Source organism: Lagopus leucura, unplaced genomic scaffold, assembly GCF_019238085.1.
Source record: "Lagopus leucura isolate 7727_CA_CO unplaced genomic scaffold, USGS_WTPT01 Super-Scaffold_100009, whole genome shotgun sequence".
Classification (NCBI taxonomy): domain Eukaryota; kingdom Metazoa; phylum Chordata; class Aves; order Galliformes; family Phasianidae; genus Lagopus; species Lagopus leucura.
Genome location: NW_024962266.1, coordinates 23,785,763 through 23,804,317, shown reverse-complemented (window position 1 = coordinate 23,804,317; position 18,555 = coordinate 23,785,763). Strand labels below are relative to the sequence as shown.

General features: G+C 42.5%; 2 protein-coding genes across 3 annotated transcripts; one reads left to right on the top strand and one right to left on the bottom strand.

Annotated features, from left to right (window-relative positions):
* Positions 1 to 580: 580 nt before the first annotated feature.
* SCP2 (sterol carrier protein 2) lies at positions 581 to 11,934 on the bottom strand. Its single transcript, XM_042873930.1, has 16 exons — positions 11,796 to 11,934; positions 11,374 to 11,428; positions 10,969 to 11,040; positions 10,537 to 10,668; positions 10,040 to 10,104; positions 9,581 to 9,707; positions 9,264 to 9,327; positions 8,936 to 9,022; positions 8,474 to 8,624; positions 7,822 to 7,969; positions 6,782 to 6,889; positions 6,364 to 6,517; positions 3,959 to 4,052; positions 3,288 to 3,417; positions 1,843 to 1,922; positions 581 to 1,445 (listed from the first exon to the last, which is right to left on the bottom strand). Exons 1-16 carry the CDS (start codon positions 11,835 to 11,837, stop codon positions 1,350 to 1,352), a joined length of 1,605 nt encoding a protein of 534 aa, XP_042729864.1. The 5' UTR covers positions 11,838 to 11,934; the 3' UTR covers positions 581 to 1,349.
* An 83-nt stretch (positions 11,935 to 12,017) lies between these two features.
* Positions 12,018 to 17,428, top strand: ECHDC2 (enoyl-CoA hydratase domain containing 2). Of its 2 annotated transcripts, none has more exons than XM_042873931.1 (10): positions 12,018 to 12,122; positions 12,896 to 12,963; positions 13,529 to 13,616; positions 13,743 to 13,829; positions 14,484 to 14,576; positions 15,137 to 15,193; positions 15,567 to 15,754; positions 16,160 to 16,210; positions 16,475 to 16,522; positions 17,145 to 17,428. In XM_042873931.1, the coding sequence occupies exons 1-10, from the start codon at positions 12,020 to 12,022 to the stop codon at positions 17,220 to 17,222; spliced, it is 861 nt and encodes a 286-aa protein (XP_042729865.1). In that variant the 5' UTR covers positions 12,018 to 12,019; the 3' UTR covers positions 17,223 to 17,428. The 2 variants fall into 2 exon arrangements, with proteins under 2 accessions (XP_042729865.1, XP_042729866.1); XM_042873932.1 differs by having other exon boundaries at positions 12,047 to 12,122; positions 12,804 to 12,963.
* The last annotated feature ends 1,127 nt before the right edge of the window (positions 17,429 to 18,555 follow it).

Genomic DNA, 18,555 nt, shown 5'->3' with positions numbered 1-18,555 from the left:
CAGTTCCTTCTGTCAACTAGCTAGGCCAACAGCAATTCCAATTGCAGTACAATTTGCAGTCGAGGAGTTTTTAATTCCATTGCAGTAGAGTACTACGTTCTTACGGCCATTTCTAATAGTCATAGAATCGTTTGAGTTGGAAAGAACACTTAAAGGCCATCGAGTCCAACCCCTCCTGCACTGAACAGGGACACCCACAGCTCCATCAGGTGCTCACAGCCCCAACAGCCTGACCATGGGTGTCTCCAGGGACAGCCACACCAACAGCCCAGGAACGTGGCTCGTAGGCACACACCAAGATGGCAGCCTGAGCACCATGCCCACAGCTCGTTCCAGCCACGAGGAGCCAGTGGGGCACAGCTGGTGCTGCAGCACAACCTGGGCCTCAGTGGGGGGGTGGCGGTGACATCTCTATGATGAAAGATGTGAAAGTTCCTCAGTCCTGACCCAGAGTTGAGGAAGAAAAAAAAAAACAAAAAGGATGGGCATGGAAGCCCTAAGTGACAATCTGTATAAAATACTCAATTTAGTGCACGAATATGAAATCTGTTTACAAATCCAAGGAAGAGATGCACAGAAGAACAGGAAAATTATATTTAATTTTCTATTAAACTTCCAACCAGAATACATGTTCCCAAAACAGAAGTTAAAGCTTTTACAGGTAAGAAATTTATAATGACCAACACCAGATTTTCTCAGGAGAAAACAGGTAAACATTGATTTTATTCCCTCTCTGCTCTCCTCACAAACCTTACCTTTGTTCAAGATTAAGTATGACCAAATTCTGTAAATCTCAAAGCAATCTCTAGCTACCTGTGGACAGCTTTAACTCCAAAGTAGTTATAAGAAAAGTATTTTATAGCAAATTCCTGAAGGCTATTTTAAAAACATTGTTAGAGATCCCCCTTTATAAGACCATTTTAATTTAAGCAGCAGCAGATTTGTTAGAAGTATGAAAGCATTCATATGATCTCCTATTACAGTCTTTTACAAATGCAAATTTAAGTGATAAATCAAACTATTTCTAACCTTGCTCACTCTCTTCCCAACCTGAACAACACTACACAGCCTCCATCAACTCTGAGTTTTATTAATTTTTTCTTAGATTAAAAGAAAAATCTGTTCTCATAATACAAACCACAAAGCATTTGCAAGAGTTATTGCCTCAAGCTTAGCCTAAAAATCTTTGCCATCTACAAACTGATGGAATTTATTAAGCGTTAAGGTCTCTAATCACTGATTTTAGATGAGAGGTCCAAATAAGCCCTGTCTGTGTCATGTTATCAACATCCAGCATCATTCTAATTTGCTGTAGAGAGTATGAATTAGCGACTGTTACTTCAGCAAGCTCAAAGTTTAGCTTTCCCTGGCTGAAGTTGTAGGTTTTGAAGTTTCATTGCCATGCCCATGTTCCCAGATATCTTCAATTTGCCTTGAAAGAAGGCCTAGAGAGAGAGAGAGAGAGAGAAAAAAAAACAAAAGCATGAAATGCAATAGCAATGCAACTCATGACCCAGTCATACTCCTCCCAAAAGTTGTGTTGTTATACTCCTGTAGGTGTTGGCCTGCAATACTGTAATTCCAACAGTCCTATCAGACTCCTGGCATTCATCAGCAATTGTTATTTTCTGACACTAAAAGGAAGAACAGAAGCCTGGGACAGTATACTGCCTATCTTTGTGATAGCTGAAGAGAATAGACTTGGTTCTGCATATTACTTGTGTTATCAGAAAGCCCTCCCAGCCATGCAGTTTTAGAGGAAGGGATTTATTCAAGTAATTTAAGCTGAAGTATGCTCCCAAAATATCAGTATTATCACACTTTCATCTGTGTTACACTTACTGTCTGAGGATTCATTTTGCCAGTCATCAGAGCTAACAAATCAGTGTCAGCCATTGTAATTGTACAGTCTGCTTTCTTATCTGTAAAACAGAGATGACTATGAAGATTTGGACAGAACAGGAACACAAGCTGCAAATCCCCAAAGAATCTGCCAGCACTCCAGATCAGCACAATGGTACCTGAAGCACTCTGAAATAAAGGCCATTAAAAAACATCAATAAGAGATCACTTAAGAGCCAACATGCATCTGAGCTGTATTGTAGCACAGACCATCTCAGTGCTGAAGGAAGATGAAGCTTTCTGAAAAGTGCCAAGCAAACCCATCTGTTAAAACAAAATCTACTTGTAATCACGTCGAATATTAATTACAAGTGTTCACAATCATCCTAAGTTTCACCAAGCTAGTAGTATAATCAACACAAAATGAAGGTGCTTTCCCTGATGCTTTCCAAAGATACAGTGCGTTTCACTACCTTCTACTCAAGTGGGAACACAAGCATTCCAAAAGCTCTCATTTGAATTAATTGAAATAAAGAAGGTTTTTGCATCTTCTTACAAGAAATGACTGGATATTTTTAAACATCCAGATTTAAGTATTAATGCATATAGTAAAGGGCTAAAACCTTCACACACCTTTTCCTCCAGTCACTGTATTACTAAACCTAAGTCTTTGATAAAATCTTGCCCACGCAACAGAAAAGTGCTTTTCTCTCCATAATATCCTAGATAAATGAATTCCAAATCAATCTCTTCTCACGTTTTTAATTAAAAGCTTTATAACACAGGATCATGGACAGACAAAATTTTGAGAACATAATGTTATCTTTGGCCTGATCTTTACATTAAAAGGATGCAGGTATTAGACAAGACACTTCCATGGCAAAGGTACAAATCCTTCGCCTCCAATACTTTTATTGAAAACCCACCACCACCACCCAGTCCTCAAGTCTTATTTATTTATGTCCATGCAGTTGTTTTTAAAATGGACCTAAAGTTTATGTCAGCTAGTACAGCACTGAAATCAGATAAGTTTTATTGCTTAACTAGCTGCAGAGAAGGAACTAGACGAGATAGACCAGTCTACCACCTACCGGTGTCTCCCACAAAGCACCTGACAAAACAGAACAAAAACTAACAAATAAGAAGCCACACACACAAACCCACAGAACAAGAGTTCTGTTTACTTCCCTCCTGGTCCCTGTGGGAGTTGAGTGACACAGCTGACAGGTACCTCTAACAAAACATGCACCTACACACACAGAATTCACAGGAGGAGAAATCTTGGTCCTAAACACCATGGAATAGAAGTGTCAGTATTAATAAAAGTTTATAACTAAAGTAACACTAACTCCAGTTTTGTTCAACATCACTAACGCTTCAGCAGAACAGAAGTTTATAATCACCTTATTCATCTTCTGCAATGACATGACAAAAATAACACTGACCTGCATTAACTGCTACTGAGCCTTTACCATTCTTCACGTCTACTATCCAAGTCGCCTCCTTCCCACCAGGACCATCTTTTATTTTGAAGGCAAAGACACCACCAATTTTCTTGACAAACTGCTCTCCTTCCTGTAATGGACACGTAATATGCACATTAGTCATCTTCTTCAGAAGAATATTAGAACAGTTCAAGTGCTTTAAAAAAAAACTTCACTCTTTCTACTAACAACTTCTATTACCTACAGAACTATTGCTTTCCTTCTACTAGCCTTTACTTAAACAACCAATGAGAAAACACACCCATGGCCATCTTTCTCTATTAAAATCTATCCAGCAAAACAAAAAAAGACAATTGCCCCAAAGGTCTTATCTTGCTGTCTACCAAAGTGTGATTTCTTCTTTTATTCATGCCTACAAAGCAATAGATAACAAACACGTTAGTGTGAGTTCCTTGTATATGGCTTAAATGTGTCTCTACGCAAATACTCTTGTACAGATAAGGGCTGTCTGAACAAAATGCTTTATGGTTCAGAACTGAAAGACATCTGACAGGGAACTGTTTCAACAAGCAGCACTGAAACGGTGATTTATGGTACTGCATTTCCTCCAGGTTTTGCACATGTCCTGTCATAAATTAAAAAGGCTACAGGTAAAAGTAGTCCCAGAATACCTCTTGGAGCTTCTTTTCTATCTCTTTGAAGACCAAGTCTGACTTAAATCCATCAACAGCTGCACTGAGAGGCACAGCCGTAACTCGGCCATCACTGGAGGGAAAAAAAGAAAAAAAAAAAACACATTTAATCACATTTTGAACATCTTCAAATTACTGCAAACAGGCCAACACCACTGAGAAGAGCCACACTGATACAACACCAGGCAACCCTACTAAATCCAAGCAGAACTGACTTCCTGAGGGTGAGGCAGCAGTGTCACAGCCACCTCCAGCACACAGCTGCTTCAGATGTGCAGGCAGGACTTGTGGCAAGGAAAGTAAAGCACCCAGATCAACCAGCCAACTCTATCGCCACACTGTGTGCAAAGACAGAAACAGCACAAACACCGCCTCAAGGACTACATGGACTACTTTTGGTTTGTTTTTTGTTGTCATCAAATAAACTCCTTTACAGAATGGATCCAGAAGTTCAGTTATTGTATTCCCAGAAACAATCCTAAGTTCTGCCACCTTGCTTAAGAACATTTTGTAGTTAACATTATTTCTAGCTTCAATTTACAGTGGAAGCTTCAAAGATTCACTGCCCCATCACAGCTAATATGCCAGAAGTCTTTTCTTTCCCCAGAAGAGGGAGACTCAATCATTTTTATCATTTCGAATACCTTCTATGAAATAGGTTGATACATTAAGTACCCAGTCAGTTGGTTACAACTTTTATTTTGTATATTTAAAAAATTAACTGACTACAGTATCTATTTTGGGGGATTCTGCAACTGCCAAGAAAAGCTTCAGCCCTAAGGGTCACTGGGCTCTGATGTACTTCCCACTTTCCCACTGAGAGCATTCCTGTATTTTGTGTACCTTCTCAACAAACCATCATCAAATCCAATGCTAAATGTCCTGCCCCAGCTCATACAAGACAGCAGTCATTCAGAGACCATCAGCGCTGCTTCCCCTTTTCCCTGACAATTCACATGCACCTGTTTGCTGTTTCAGGAGGTACTGAGCATTGCTCCTGATCCCGCAGAGCCATCAGCCCACATCTCTACTCTGCACACCCTGACAAGAGCATGACAACTAATTCCTCATTTGTGCAGGAGCACCTGGAGATTAATTGGGTATAGAAATATCCAAAGAAACAGCAATTCATGCAGTTTGTAATTATCATCATCTTCTCTCTTCAAACCAGAGTTCAAAGCCGTGGTCAGGTATGACACTGCTGAAGTGACAGAATCACTTAAAGAAGTGCTGCCAGAACTTATCTGCGTGGTGCTACGAGCAAAGCGCTCCAGCAGATGTTTGCTAGGGGAGCAATTGTAGGGACTGTGTCATTTGAAGACAACACATAGCTGCTAATAAATGAAGGATGTACCTGCAGGATGTAAAGCTGCAAGGTACCTACAAGAAGAAAAAAAAAAAAAGCAGCATTGTTTTAAGAACTAATCCAAACCAAATCAAGTTCTTCTATCATTTACATCTTAAATTCTTGGCAACTCTTACCAAACCCACAGGTTACGGGCAGGATCTGAATCTAATGAGTGGGTCTGTGCAGATCTCATAGCAGTGCAATGCTGCTGCCTTTCCCTCACTTACACAACGCACAGCACGGCTCAGTTACGTAACTGCTGCCTCAACACATCAGCTGCACTGTTTCATTCCAAAGTCTCTTACACGTTGATGGAACTCCCTGTGCCAAAGCCTTTCAGAGAGCAAGGGATCAGCAAACAGCATCAGTGCAGGTGAAACATGGACTGCAGAGGCTATGAGGCCCCAGCGCTACCAGGGCTGTGGTGTTCTGCCCCTGGAGGTGCCCACAGCCACGGCCGGGGCAGCAGAGCTGTGCTGGGAAGGCACTGAGGTGCCAACTCGACCGCTTTGTGAATCTTTGCCTCGGGATGCACCTGTGAAATAATGAAGGCAATTCTCTATGCCAATGAAAGTGAATATAGGAAATATCGCCTATAGGAAATAAAGGCAATTCTTTGGGAGAACCTCCATCTGCAAAGCCTCCCACAGCTGACGGGAAGGCGCTGCCCCTCGACGCCCGGAGGTGCACGTTGTACCCACAGACAGCGCACTGCTCCCACAGCTCCCTGTGCTCACACGGAGTTTTACAGACAAAGCTCAAAGCGACAGAAAAGCAGGGCACGGCCTACAGCATCGCCCTCAGAAAGCATCACCCTCAGACTGCCAGCTGCGCCCAGTCGGGCTCTGAGCAGCAAGCCCCGGCTACAGCTCGTGCCTTTCCCCCACGGAAAGGCAGGTCGCGGTGCCGGCAGCAGATCGTCACGTACACCCGGCCCCACGCACACACACGGCGCGGCCCCGCCGCTCGGAGCCGCTTCCCGCGCCGCACACACCACCCCATTCGGGGCTCTGTCCCCTTCAGGCCCGGCGCTCACCTGGCGGCTCCAGGGAAGCCCATGGCGTACAGCGTCACCACCACAGCCCCGCCGAGGCCCAGGTTGTGCTGCAGAGCCCGCCGCGCGCCGCCTACCTGCCGCTTCCCGGCCAGGCCGCGCAGCTGCCAGCAGAGTTCGGCGCACTGCGCCAGGCCTGAAACATCGAGCACAGAGCGCGTGTGGGCGGGAAGGAGGGGCGGCGGGAAGGAGGGGGCGGCGCCGGGCGGGAAGCTCACACGCGGCTGGGGTCGCGGCTGTAGTAAATCTCTCCAAAAGCTCAGCTTTAAAGCACGACAACGAATAAAAGTTATTGAAGCGAGTCCCGCTTTTGCCCGTGCAAACGGCAGTGGGAAGCACCCGCCTGCCCCAAAACAGCTCCGCGCCTGAAGGTGTGACTGAGTGCGATGTGTTTTATTACCTGTAGCACCGAGGGGATGTCCCTTGGAAATCAAGCCACCGCTAGGATTAATGACCCATTTTCCTCCGTAAGTGTTGTCTCCTCTGTCAATCAGGTCACACGCTTTTCCTGATGGAACAACAGTTAGAAAAAGAGAAATGCTCAGTGTTTTTTTAAAACATCATTTTTCAGGTCTAGCATCACAAACCAAAGACACTGCAAATGCTTTCTGTCCGTCTAAGCCTTAGAAATACACCAGCACAGATTTTACAAGGGCAGACTGAACTGAGACTCGGCTGACATGACTGGAGAGAGGGAATGCGGGAGAAGAGCCAGGTGTGGGTGCCTGGCACAAAGGCTTGTTTTAATTAGCGCTCAGGATACAGTGTGGAGATATGCCCAACACCACACAGTAATTAGTTATTATACTAAGGAAGCTACCGTGAAATTTATAGGTTTTCTTTTGTAAAAGAAAGGTTAGTTGTAGTTAGTGACCACTGTGAAAACATCTTTGCTTTGTTATCTCTGAAAGGAATTACTTGCAGAATTGTCATCAATGCTGGGGGGCTGCATAACAATGTTTCCTGAAGGCCTATGAAGTTGTCTCATTGAGAATGCTCACTTTGTAAAATAAGTGACAACCTAGTGACACTACCATCCACTGACAAAAGTTCAATGTTTTCTCAAAGTCACATAACAAAATTAGAGAAAGACTGCATCAGATACTGCAATCCCAGAGCCCTTCATTGCCTCCTCCTGCTTGAAGAGCCACTCCTGTACAAACTTGCTGTGTGATTTCATACAGCTGTCCAACACATCAATTTGCCTTCTGTAGAAATCACAGCAATACACCAATCTGTTAAATACTTCCCACAGTTTGCACATCTTCTTTATGTTACTATACAGGCAGCTTGCCTTTTCCTCCAGGTTAGCTAATATGGTGTTCAAATCTATAATATCTGTCCAGTACACAACTCTAATTAATTATATGAAGAGATAAAAAAAATATTTGTTAACGCTTTCTATTTTAGTAAAACAAAGAGCTTCACTGATGCTTTTACCTTCTGGGCAGAGTCCAAGAGCTTCATAGGTAATGAACTCATTAACTGAGAAACAGTCATGAAGTTCAATCACATCGACATCCGTAGGTTTTAGGCCTGCCTTTTTGAAACATTTTTCTGCAGCTTTTTTAGTCATATCATAACCAACCTGCAAGAAATTAAAATATCATTAAAGAAGCAGCCATCCATTTCATTCCTTCTCTTAATTTTAATGTGCTGCTATTCATCCTGCGAGTGAAGATAAGCTGATGGAAGGTGGCATTTTCATTCACTTTAGTGCATCTCCTACCATAGCCCCTCATGACCGAACAACAGGTTATTCCAGCTCCAGAATTATATTAACATAAGGAAAATGGATTTAAGTTTTATTCATCTTATAAACAGAGAAATTAAACAAATAGCTTTGCATGAGAAACTACATTTCTTCCATTTCTTCCATTCACATTTCTATTAAGTAGCCCTTAAATAATTACACAGATTTTTAATGTTTATTTATTTCTCAGTGTTATTTCATAACTATGCTCTTTGCCCACTTCACCTGCCCAAATCACAGTTTGCTTGCTTGCTGATCGATGTTCTATGCTATCATTAGGACTTGCAGGTATTAAAAAACAAATCCCAATTATTATGGACTGTAGGACCACAAACCTACCATCTTCATACAACTGTTCTCTTCAAATGTGCTTGGGAAATCAGTAGCCATCACCTGGGCCAGAATTTCCACAGCTTGAGGCTGTAACTTATATCTTTTCACAAAGTCCTCACTAGCCAAAACTGCAGCTGCAGCGCCATTTGATGTCGGACTAATGGAAAGAAAAATAATGTCACCATTCTGAATTATTAATGTTGAAAACAAAGGAAAAAATGCATTTTGACTGATGCAATTGTAACTACAAATTCCACAAGTGTTTGCTGAAGACCTCCAGTTTTTTTATTACTGCCCACTGCAGTAACATACATACAAACTTTGAATAGGATGACATCTAAGAAATTAGAAAATACTTAAAATGAACTGTAACTTTTAACTGAACAGTAAGCAAACTTTACTTCAGTAGATGAACTACCAAACCTGTCTGAACAAGATTTCTTTCCCAATGCAAAGTTCTCTCCTTACCAACACTGTAAGACAGTCAAGAAATCAAAAATTTTGCGAGACTGCAGAACTTCATCTAACGTGTATTCCTTCTGGAACTGGGAATACCTGTGGGAAACAAAGATGCCATCTGAGTTTTAGTGCAGTCCTTAGAAGTAGGCATTACTAATAACTCACTATCATTCAACTAACTATGTAGCTGTTTTACTGAGTAGAACACAGTGGATTCAGAATGTATAGCAGCTATAGCAGACAACACATTGTAAGTATTTCTAAGCATTACATCTGCTTTGCAGGAATTGCGTACAGGCAGCGTATGCTCACTATGGAGTTGGAGTGCTTTACTCACGGGTTGTTGGTTGAATGGCTGTGATTCTTCCATGCAATTTTTGCAAAGTACTCTGGATTTGTCCCTGGCAGGAGAAAGTAAGCCGTGTTGGAATACTTGCCTTAAACACAGCCTTCTAACCTAGCTTTCTAAATACTGTATTAGTGTCTACAAATTTGAACTTCACAAACAACTTTACAAAAGACTGCATCAAAGCTTTCATTTAATTCAACATAATTCTAAGAAAGGTGGTTGAGTTCTAGGTAACAGATGACTCTACTTGAATATTCAATGCTCCCTAATGTGAAAATAGAGAAAATAAATGTCTTTAACAATACCATATTTCTCCATATGTTCTTTGCCAGCATTTGCAAACATCTGCGGTGTTACTGGAGCACTTGCTAGGCCGTATTTATTTATCATTATTTCTAAATGTTTGTCCATTGGATTTGTTCTGTCCGAAAACTAAAAAGAAGAGAAATAGCTATAAAGCAAATCACAATTTCATTATTCCCGATTAACCCCGCCTTAAATGTATTTTTGCCAAGTATTAAAAGCATCACGTTTGCTTCAAATTAATTGTAAAACACTCCATATTAAATCTGCACTTCATAGCTGCAATCAGAATCATAAAACTCGTTACAAATTTCTATGAGTAAAAAAAATAAAAGGCTTATTTTGTAACTATCTACAGCAGCATGTCAAACCAGCTCACATTCATGAGCATGTCTCAGGGAATGAGGAGGTGTTTTCTATCCACGAATACAGTGAGATACATAAGATGTTCAGACACTTACACCTGAAGCAAGGGATCCTTTTGCCATTCTCTCAAAGCCAAGTGCCAGAACACAGTCTGCCAAACCTTAAAATGAAAGTTTTGGCTATTCAGAACACAACATAGCTATAAATGACAATATGTACAATCAACTTTCTCATTACAATAAATATTCATTACCGTTCTTCCTCCCTTCTCAATTTTCAAAAGTGGGACGGGGATGGTTCTGTTACAAAAACGTTACTACTGAAGACTAAACAAATCACCAGAGCACTTAGGGTTATTTTAGAACAGTCCTCCGCAGTTTGAGAACAAGTACCTTATCTGACCAAGCACTTGTATCTCTGCCAGTAATACTAGAATAATCGTAGGGAACCTTCCTGTAGTTGTTACAGAAACATAAGCAATCAGGTGCAAGAAAGTAGCAGAATCCACAAAGGAACTTAAGAAACAGAACAAGGAAGTTATATTTGTAGAAATAAAGCCTGAGTTACTCAGCTGCAGAGCAAAACAACTCACCTCCCTCTACCAGCTGTCTGGCCATGAACAAAGCAGTAGATCCAGTAGCACAGTTGTTGTTAACATTAATGATAGGAATGCCAGTTAAACCCAAACCGTGATAGATGGCCCGCTGTCCACAGGTTGAGTCGCCTTTATGCAAAGACAGAACATTAACACAGGACGTAACATTAACACAGTGCCACTCTTCAAGCCTGAAAGTCTGAGCTGTCATCTCCTCTATCTCTCAGCCACACACAACAGAAAAACCTCAGAAAGATACAAATCATCGGACTTTAAAAACCAGGAGTTTTTTATTATGTGAAACAGATGGGAAATTGATGGGATCCCCCTTCACTTCTCCACACAGACGTGGATAAACTTTACCCCCATTTGTGAGTGTCACAGATCACACACGTCACGCACACATCCCAAGCACAAGAGGATACTCACCATAAACATAACCCACGCAGGCCTGCTCCACTGCTGAATACGGAATGCCAGCGTCAGCTAAAGCCTTCTGGCCTAAAGAATTTTAAAAGTTGGGGAGAAAAAGAAAAAAGTTCTTACAAAAAGCAGCTCTCACAATCATAACAAGCAGGCTTAGCTTAGCGTGTGTGATTTGTGCGTCTGCACAACAAGCAGAGCAGTGAAAGTTCTCCATTATAGGACGTGAATGGTCCAAAAGTTCTGCATCCGAACAAAAGGATGTCAAGGCATCCTTTTGACTTCAGTCCCATAAGGCTGCAGGGCAGTTGGGATTCACTTTCAAGTGGTCTTTCTTATCAGTTTTAGATTTTCGTCTGGCTTAAAATAGAGTTGGTGGTCAAGCTAAATGCTTTTCTACTGCTGACTTACCAGCCTCTTTGGCCAGGTCGGGATAATCAACACTGTTCTCACCAGGCTTTGCAAACTGACAAGAAAAAAAGCAACAAACAGAACAAATCACTGAGATTTAACACATCCTTCGCTCAAATGGGAGTACCGGCCTCGACGACCCACCCGGAGACATACTGTGATCCTACGACTTAAGAGCTACTAAGGAACACGTTTGTAAGCAATCCAGTTTACTAACGTAAGCCATTTCACCGACCCAAAAACACGCGGCCAAAGTCCGCGTAGTTTTGGGAGCCGCCGCCAGGCCGCCCCGCACGGCCAAGGAACGAAGGAGCGGGCAGCGCCGGCACTGACAGCGCTACGCGCCGTCGGGCGTTCGTAGTTCACGCGCTTTCTCCTCCTGTTTGTCCCCCTTCTCTCCCGCCGCGGGGTCGCACGGGTACCTTGGTCATACCGACGCCCACCACGAACACCCGTCGCCCCATGATGGCTGCAGAACCACCTCGCTCCTCGCAGACGCAGCGGGCGACAGCAGAGCGGAGGTGCGGGGCTTAGCGCCGACTGGGCGCGGCCTCGCTCGGAGGGGGCGGGGCTTCTTCTTAAAGGAGCCGTGGCCCGGGCCCACCCCTCAGAGGACGGGGAGGAGCGGAACCGGCCGAGGGGCGCCATGATGCGGTTGGGGCGGGCAGCGCTCCGCTGGGGTAGCGGCGGGATCCATACGGCCGTCCCGCGGCGCGGCGCGGAAGTGCGAGTCGGCGGGGAGAGCGGCGGTGAGTCCGGCCCGGCCCCGCTCCGCTGCGGCAACCCCGGAGCTCGGCGCGGGGCACGAGCTCTTCGCGGGGCCGGGCCGGTGTCCCCAGCGTGCTCGGAAGTCACGCGTTGCGTGCCCGTGCCTCGCCCCGCCCTGAGCGGCCCTTCCGTCCCGGCCCTGGGAAGGCGCCGCTGAGCGCCTCCGCGCCGCCTGGGAGCGGAGAGGGAAGCGGCAGCGGGCGCTCTTCGTGCCTAAAGCGGCAGCCGATGATTTACAGATCGCAGCGCTGCTGTTCAGCTCGGACTTAGGAACTATGAGCGCAGTCCTCTCCCCAGCGAGCTGACTGGAGCACGAACGCAGCCTGTCACTTTCGTGCAAACTGCAGTTCCCACAAGATGTTTATTTTCACGTTAAGAGATGGAGTTAAATCTGACTATAAAATAAAGCCTGAATTAAGTAGCGCTTGAAACAGAAATGTAATATAGATTTTTTTTTTTCTATTACTGCAGTGCTTCTGCAACATATCCTTGGAGGTGATTTTCTTTTTAAGATCTGCTTATTTATATTACTTGTAGCATTACTGAATTTCACAGTCACCTTGAATACAGGATTTCACAGACACCAACTTTCCCATATTTCGTGGTACTGCCACTTTTACATTCATCAGTTGTTTTAGAATATACTTTGTATACATTTTCAGGAAAGAGAAGATGCAGCATATGCAGATATTGTTCCCATTTGATTTAATGCGGCAGAGGATTAAATGAAATATAACTGAACTTGTCTCCTAAGGTATTGCTGAAATCCTAATGAACCGACCCCATGCAAGAAATTCTTTGGGAAAAGTATTTGTAGATGAAGTGAGTATGGGCCTGGCCTCTAAACATGCTTGGAATCACAATCAATTAATCAATGTGATGAGAATAGCTGTGGGAAACATGAAGCCAAGATTTGATCTCCTGAAGGTTGGCATAGGCTGCGTTTGGGGCAAGGCAGGTTATCCTGAGGGAAAGGATGTGGGTCTGAATCACAGTAACTGCAGGTGGGGAGCAGCCCAGCAGTGGAGTTAGGTCAGCTAACTGAGATGTCTTCACTGGAGTAATCACAGCAAAGATGTGCTCACTGTCAGGCCTCGGCAGAGCTTTGATAATCTCTGATAACAGTTTACAGAAGAGCTTGGCTTGCACCAGGACAGGCAGGAGAGTGTAAGGGACAGCAATGATCTATCTTTGAATGGAGATGAGAAGGAGATGGGAAACATCCTGAGGCTGTCACAAAGGGATTGTGGATGTGATTTCTGGGAAACTCCTGGCACTAGCAGAGAAATTAAAAATAATTATTAAAAAAAAAGCATAGATTAGAAGCTTGCTATGATTTCAGTATATACATCCATCTACTTAAAGCTTTTCTCTCTCTCACTCACAGCTTTTCAGCGCTCTGGAACAGCTCCGCTTTGATGAGAAAGTTCGTGTGGTAGTGTTCAAGAGTAAAGTGAAGGGTGTGTTTTGTGCTGGTAGGTAATGGATCTGCAAACTGTGATTAAAAATCCACGGCTCCTAAGGCTGTGTGCTGCTCAGATTGTAAAAAAAAAAAAAAACAAAACCACAACATTCTCACCTTTTTCTTTCTTCTGATTTAGGTGCAGACTTAAAGGAGCGTGAGAAGATGGATGATGCAGAAGTTGGACACTTTGTTAAAAGGCTGAGAAATCTCATGGATGAAATTGGTTTGTGACTATCTGAGCTGGAAGACTGACAGAAATTCTATGGGAGGGGTAGGGTGCCACCCCCAGCAGGATGCCATTTAGGAGAGGTTTCCTGCATGGCTCCAGCTTATATCTGATACAGAGATCTGATCAGAATACCAACTATGTTGCTGCTGCTGCATGTCATGCATCTTGACAAGATACATTTCACTACTGAATTCTCTAAGATGAAGAGCAGTGGACAGATATAAATATCAGTATCTGCTAATAATGAAGCATTCTGTATAGAATTCCATGTAACCCTTGAGAAACAATGCTAGACAAAGTAAGTGATGTTAGTTGTCCCAATTTTAATATGTGCTCAAAAGCACTCATAATGATGGTGACCTAAGAAGGAGGGACTTGGACTTCTGAATGTCTTTGATAGCGTTAGGGTATTTATACCTGCTGCTGCCCACTCCTCTTTTTTTGGACCAATATCTTTCCCTGTTCAAGAACTGTTCTATTCTCACTAGAGAAATACCAAAGTTAAATCTGACTGAAATACCAGTGAGAACAGCAGAACAGCCAGAATAGAGAACTGCTAAACACTTTAAATTTAGGCTTTTAAATTCCAGAAGCGAATGCAACATAGTTTTGGGAAGAAAACTTTATAACCTGTGTTGTCTTCTCTAGCTGCCCTGCCTGTGCCCACCATTGCTGCAATAGATGGCTACGCACTGGGTGGTGGACTAGAACTGGCGCTGGCTTGTGACCTTCGAGTTGCAGGTCTGTGTGCTGCTTCATAGGAGACTGCATTTTAAAGGAAGCTTACCCTTGTGATAGCTGGCTGTTACAGGAACCTAGTAGGTGGATAAGAGAACTTACACAGCTCAAGAAGTAAGTGGGCATTTGTCCAGAAGTTGAAACATTTCGTTAATTCTGGGGAATTAATTTTCTTGCATACTTTTAGACAACATTAGGATTCCTTCAGAAAACTGTTGACAGGGGATTCAGTAGTTCTTAGGCAGTATTGAGTCAGCCCTCTGGCTAGATCCAACATTCACGACTTAAATCAGCTTGGGGAAGAAGTAAGGCTTTTGCTACTTCAGTTCTTTCATCCAATATATTTCATCTCCTGTGGGCCCGAAGTTCATTTGTCTGTGTAGTATTGCTACTTACCCCTAAAGTGGCAGTTATATACATTGTTCATCTAGCTTGAGATGGACATTAAGCATTGTAGCGTTCAGACTTTCCAGCTACCTGGAAAAACACAGTACAGCTCATAAGGACAGTGTGTACATAAGAAAAATAAACTAAATCTTTTTCTTTTTTTTTTTTTTAAATAGCTTCATCAGCTAAAATGGGTCTTATAGAGACCACAAGAGGGCTTCTCCCAGGAGCAGGTAACCTTCATTGCATCTTCAGCCTCTAACTTTCTCTACGTTTCCATAAATATTCTGCCATTAGAGCACTTAAGATGTGCTCCTTATTTGGTTTGGAATGCAATTTAAGTAACATCTTCTAGTATCTGAATATAGAGTTCTGCTCCAGGTCCTGTCTTACAATCAACGGTCCCTCCACTCTTTTTCTCACTTATTAAAATACTCAAGAATGCTGAAGACTTTTAGATATTTGTCGAATATCTGTTGGCACATTCAGCCAGCAGTTGTTAGCCCTTTATTTTTCAGACTTCCCTCTTGCATAAAAAACAAAGTGCTGTTGCTTTTTGGGGCATTTCTCAGAAATGAAAAATGGTGTTTTTGCTCTTGTCCTAAGGTGGAACCCAGCGCCTGCCCAGATGTATTGGAGTAGGTCTTGCAAAGGAACTCATTTTCACTGGGAGACAGATAGATGGGCAAGAAGCCGCCTCAATGGGATTAGTAAATCACGCCGTGCCCCAAAACGAGGAGGGAGATGCAGCTTACCAGAGGGCATTAACTTTGGCTAAAGAAATCCTTCCTCGGGTCAGTGTTTTATTCGTATTGTCAATGTAAAGGATGCTCTTTCTTAAGGGAAGCAGAAATGCAAACAACTGAGATCTCCTTCCATGAAATATCCAAGTCTTAGCTCCTGATATTCAAGTCTCTTAATTCTGTTGCTTTTGTGAATGCAGTTGCTGTAGGAACAAATGTAACATGCAGTTATTTAACCCATAGGATACTTTTACTTCCCAGACTTGCAGGTTACACATGCACAGTGTAAGCTGTCAATCTATTGATTGTAGGTAACACTAAACTGTATTTTAGAAGAAGCTAAACAACTAACTGCAGACTGCTTTAGACTGAAAGGTCAGTTGGAGGTAGGGTGATGCTATAACTGCTTCTGTATTGTGAACTGATGTGGCTTTTTTTTTTTTTTTTTAAATGAAGGCTCCAATTGCTGTGAAAATGGGAAAACTGGCAATAAACAGAGGAATAGAGGTAATCTTTTCAATACTGCAGTGAAGGAGGCGGATAAGCAGCTCTTACAAATTACTACAGTAAAAATACTTACAACAGTTAGCTATGATCGTTGTTTGAAGAAAGCCTTTAGAACTCCTCTTAGAGCTTTTAAAGACAAAATTAATACAGCAGGGTTTCATTCTCCAGCTGATAGCACTGCAGTTCTAATACAGGAGTGAAATCTAATGCCAGTCACTACCAGTTAATTTTTACTGTGTCCCTTTTCTTCCCTCTTGTCTGCAGGTTGATATTGCATCAGGGATGGCGATTGAGGGGATGTGTTACGCACAGGTAAGTTCCCTTCAGAATGCTTTTTAAAAGGAACCCCAACTACTGCATGTTTTCTAAAGCCAGATACTCCCAACGTCCTCTTGTATTTTCTTCTCCAAGAGGGAAAACTAGCAGCTAAATCCTAAGCTTTGACAACATAAACCAAGCACAGTTCAGATCTTTATTTTAGACTGTTAACTATTGTCTTGAATAGTCCTTCCTTAAATCAATATCCTTCTGCCTGAAGTTGAAACTAGGAACATACAATTACAATACATTAACTACAGCATGGGTTTTACTAACAGTTTTAGCCTGTTTAGAATTCCTTCTGTAGTCATTCTTTGACAAATTTGGAGGGTGTGCACCTTTCTTAGTTAACCATTTAACTGCTGTGCCTCTCAGCAGTATTAAAAGGCATGGAAAACTTCTCCCAGGTAGTTCACTGATCGCTGGGCTTTGTCTTGGAAACTCTGATTTTCACTACAACCCAACCTCTTTATTTTCCTCATTGAAAAATGTATTGTTTTAAGAAAAGCAATCTCTGCAAAGGGTCAAGACCACTACTGCTAAGTTAATTGGCCTAAGTTAAGTAATTAAGTGTAATTCCTTCATTACCAAATATATATTTATTTCTTTAATGCAGAATATCCCCACAAGAGACCGTCAGGAGGGAATGGCTGCCTTCAGGGAAAAACGACCACCTCAGTTTATTGGCAAATAATGCTTCCTAGCTTAACCCTTGTTGTCTTAATGGGTTTGTTTTTGTTGTTTGTTTGTTTTTGAGGAGGACCTGCTAATTTCTTAGGATTATTTTTATGATTGCACTCCCTATATGTAGCTCCTTCTTGCCTTGGACTGCATTTCTGAATACTCACTGGATCATTTTTCTCTAAGGATTCACCAATAAAGATTTAACTTTGTACAGCCCATTGATCTTAAAGAATGTACATCTTTCCTTGTTCTGAATCTGAAATAAGCTAGCCCAAAGGCAGTACAACCAGATGAACAAAAAGTTATTAGTTAATTATTTATTTATCCATTAATTAATTATTAATGTCAGGGTGGACTGCCTCCAGGCTGAACTGATGGATCTAGCTTCTAACCTTGTTCTCGTGCATGCTGCTCAGTTCTCCTTCTGTGCTTCAGTAGGTGACTGCAGAATAATGTGTGTGGGCTAAGGTGGGGAGCAGAGCTGCTCTCTTCAGACAGCATACTCACAGCCTGACCACGGATATGATTTCATAGATTGCTTTCAGCCAGCCAGCCCTGAGGAATGCTGAATTACAAACAGGGGTCTGGTGTTCACTGTGACTGAAGGGGCATAAGACTGTATTTCTAAACTGAAGCCTAACAGTACAGAGGCATTTGAAGTCCAAACATTTGAGGCCAGCTTCCTTCTTAGAGAAGAGGGGCTGAAATTGTCTTCCTCAAGGACTCACAAACTATGCTTTCCTGTGGGATGGCAACACTAATCTTACAGGATTGGCCTTTAAGAAGAGCTCCTCAAAGCAACACAGTATTTTCATAAACAGATGTTTATACTTGCAGCTGTTAGCTTGTCTTGTGGCTAATTTGTCTATCAAAAGTATATGAACCTACATTAGTACCTTAGCAGGTAAAACTCTGAAAGCAGGTAAAACAGAAAACTCTGTTCTCTTGACAACTTACAAAGAAATAAAACTTCCCAAAGGTTGCTTTCCATTATCAGTGCTCTTCCAGCATTCAGACATGCACTCAGTGTAGCTCTGTTGCTTCCAACTTCCCCAGACTGCAGCCTTCAAGCAAAAGTGAATTAATAAATAAGCTTTTAGTAAACACGAGAGGTTATCAGAACATACTAAGAAAATGCAACTTACCATATTAGAAATTGTCTTTACAGTCTTGAATCAAACCAGAACTTAACAATACTGTAAGAGAGGTAACCTTACTAGATTAAACAGTACAGGTTTCCTTTGTAATGGTCTGCAAAGGTAAAGCAGAGGCATTATCTTCAGCCTTCACAAAAAAATAAATGCCACTGGCCTCCAGAATTACTGTAACCTGACAGGAACTCC

Bases quoted from the DNA above. Each gene is read 5' to 3' on its own strand.
- SCP2 (XM_042873930.1), bottom strand. From the start codon at position 11,837: ATGGGGCGACGGGTGTTCGTGGTGGGCGTCGGTATGACCAAG. The intron at 9,708-10,039 runs GTAAGTGTCTGA...TCTTCTTTTTAG, and splicing joins AAGGATCCCTTGCTTCAGGT to TTTTCGGACAGAACAAATCC. The intron at 4,053-6,363 runs GTGAGCGCCGGG...TTTTCCCTCCAG, and splicing joins GGCTTCCCTGGAGCCGCCAG to TGATGGCCGAGTTACGGCTG.
- ECHDC2 (XM_042873931.1), top strand. From the start codon at position 12,020: ATGATGCGGTTGGGGCGGGCAGCGCTCCGCTGGGGTAGCGGCGGGATC. The intron at 12,964-13,528 runs GTGAGTATGGGC...TCTCACTCACAG, and splicing joins GAAAAGTATTTGTAGATGAA to CTTTTCAGCGCTCTGGAACA. The intron at 13,617-13,742 runs GTAGGTAATGGA...CTTCTGATTTAG, and splicing joins GAAGGGTGTGTTTTGTGCTG to GTGCAGACTTAAAGGAGCGT.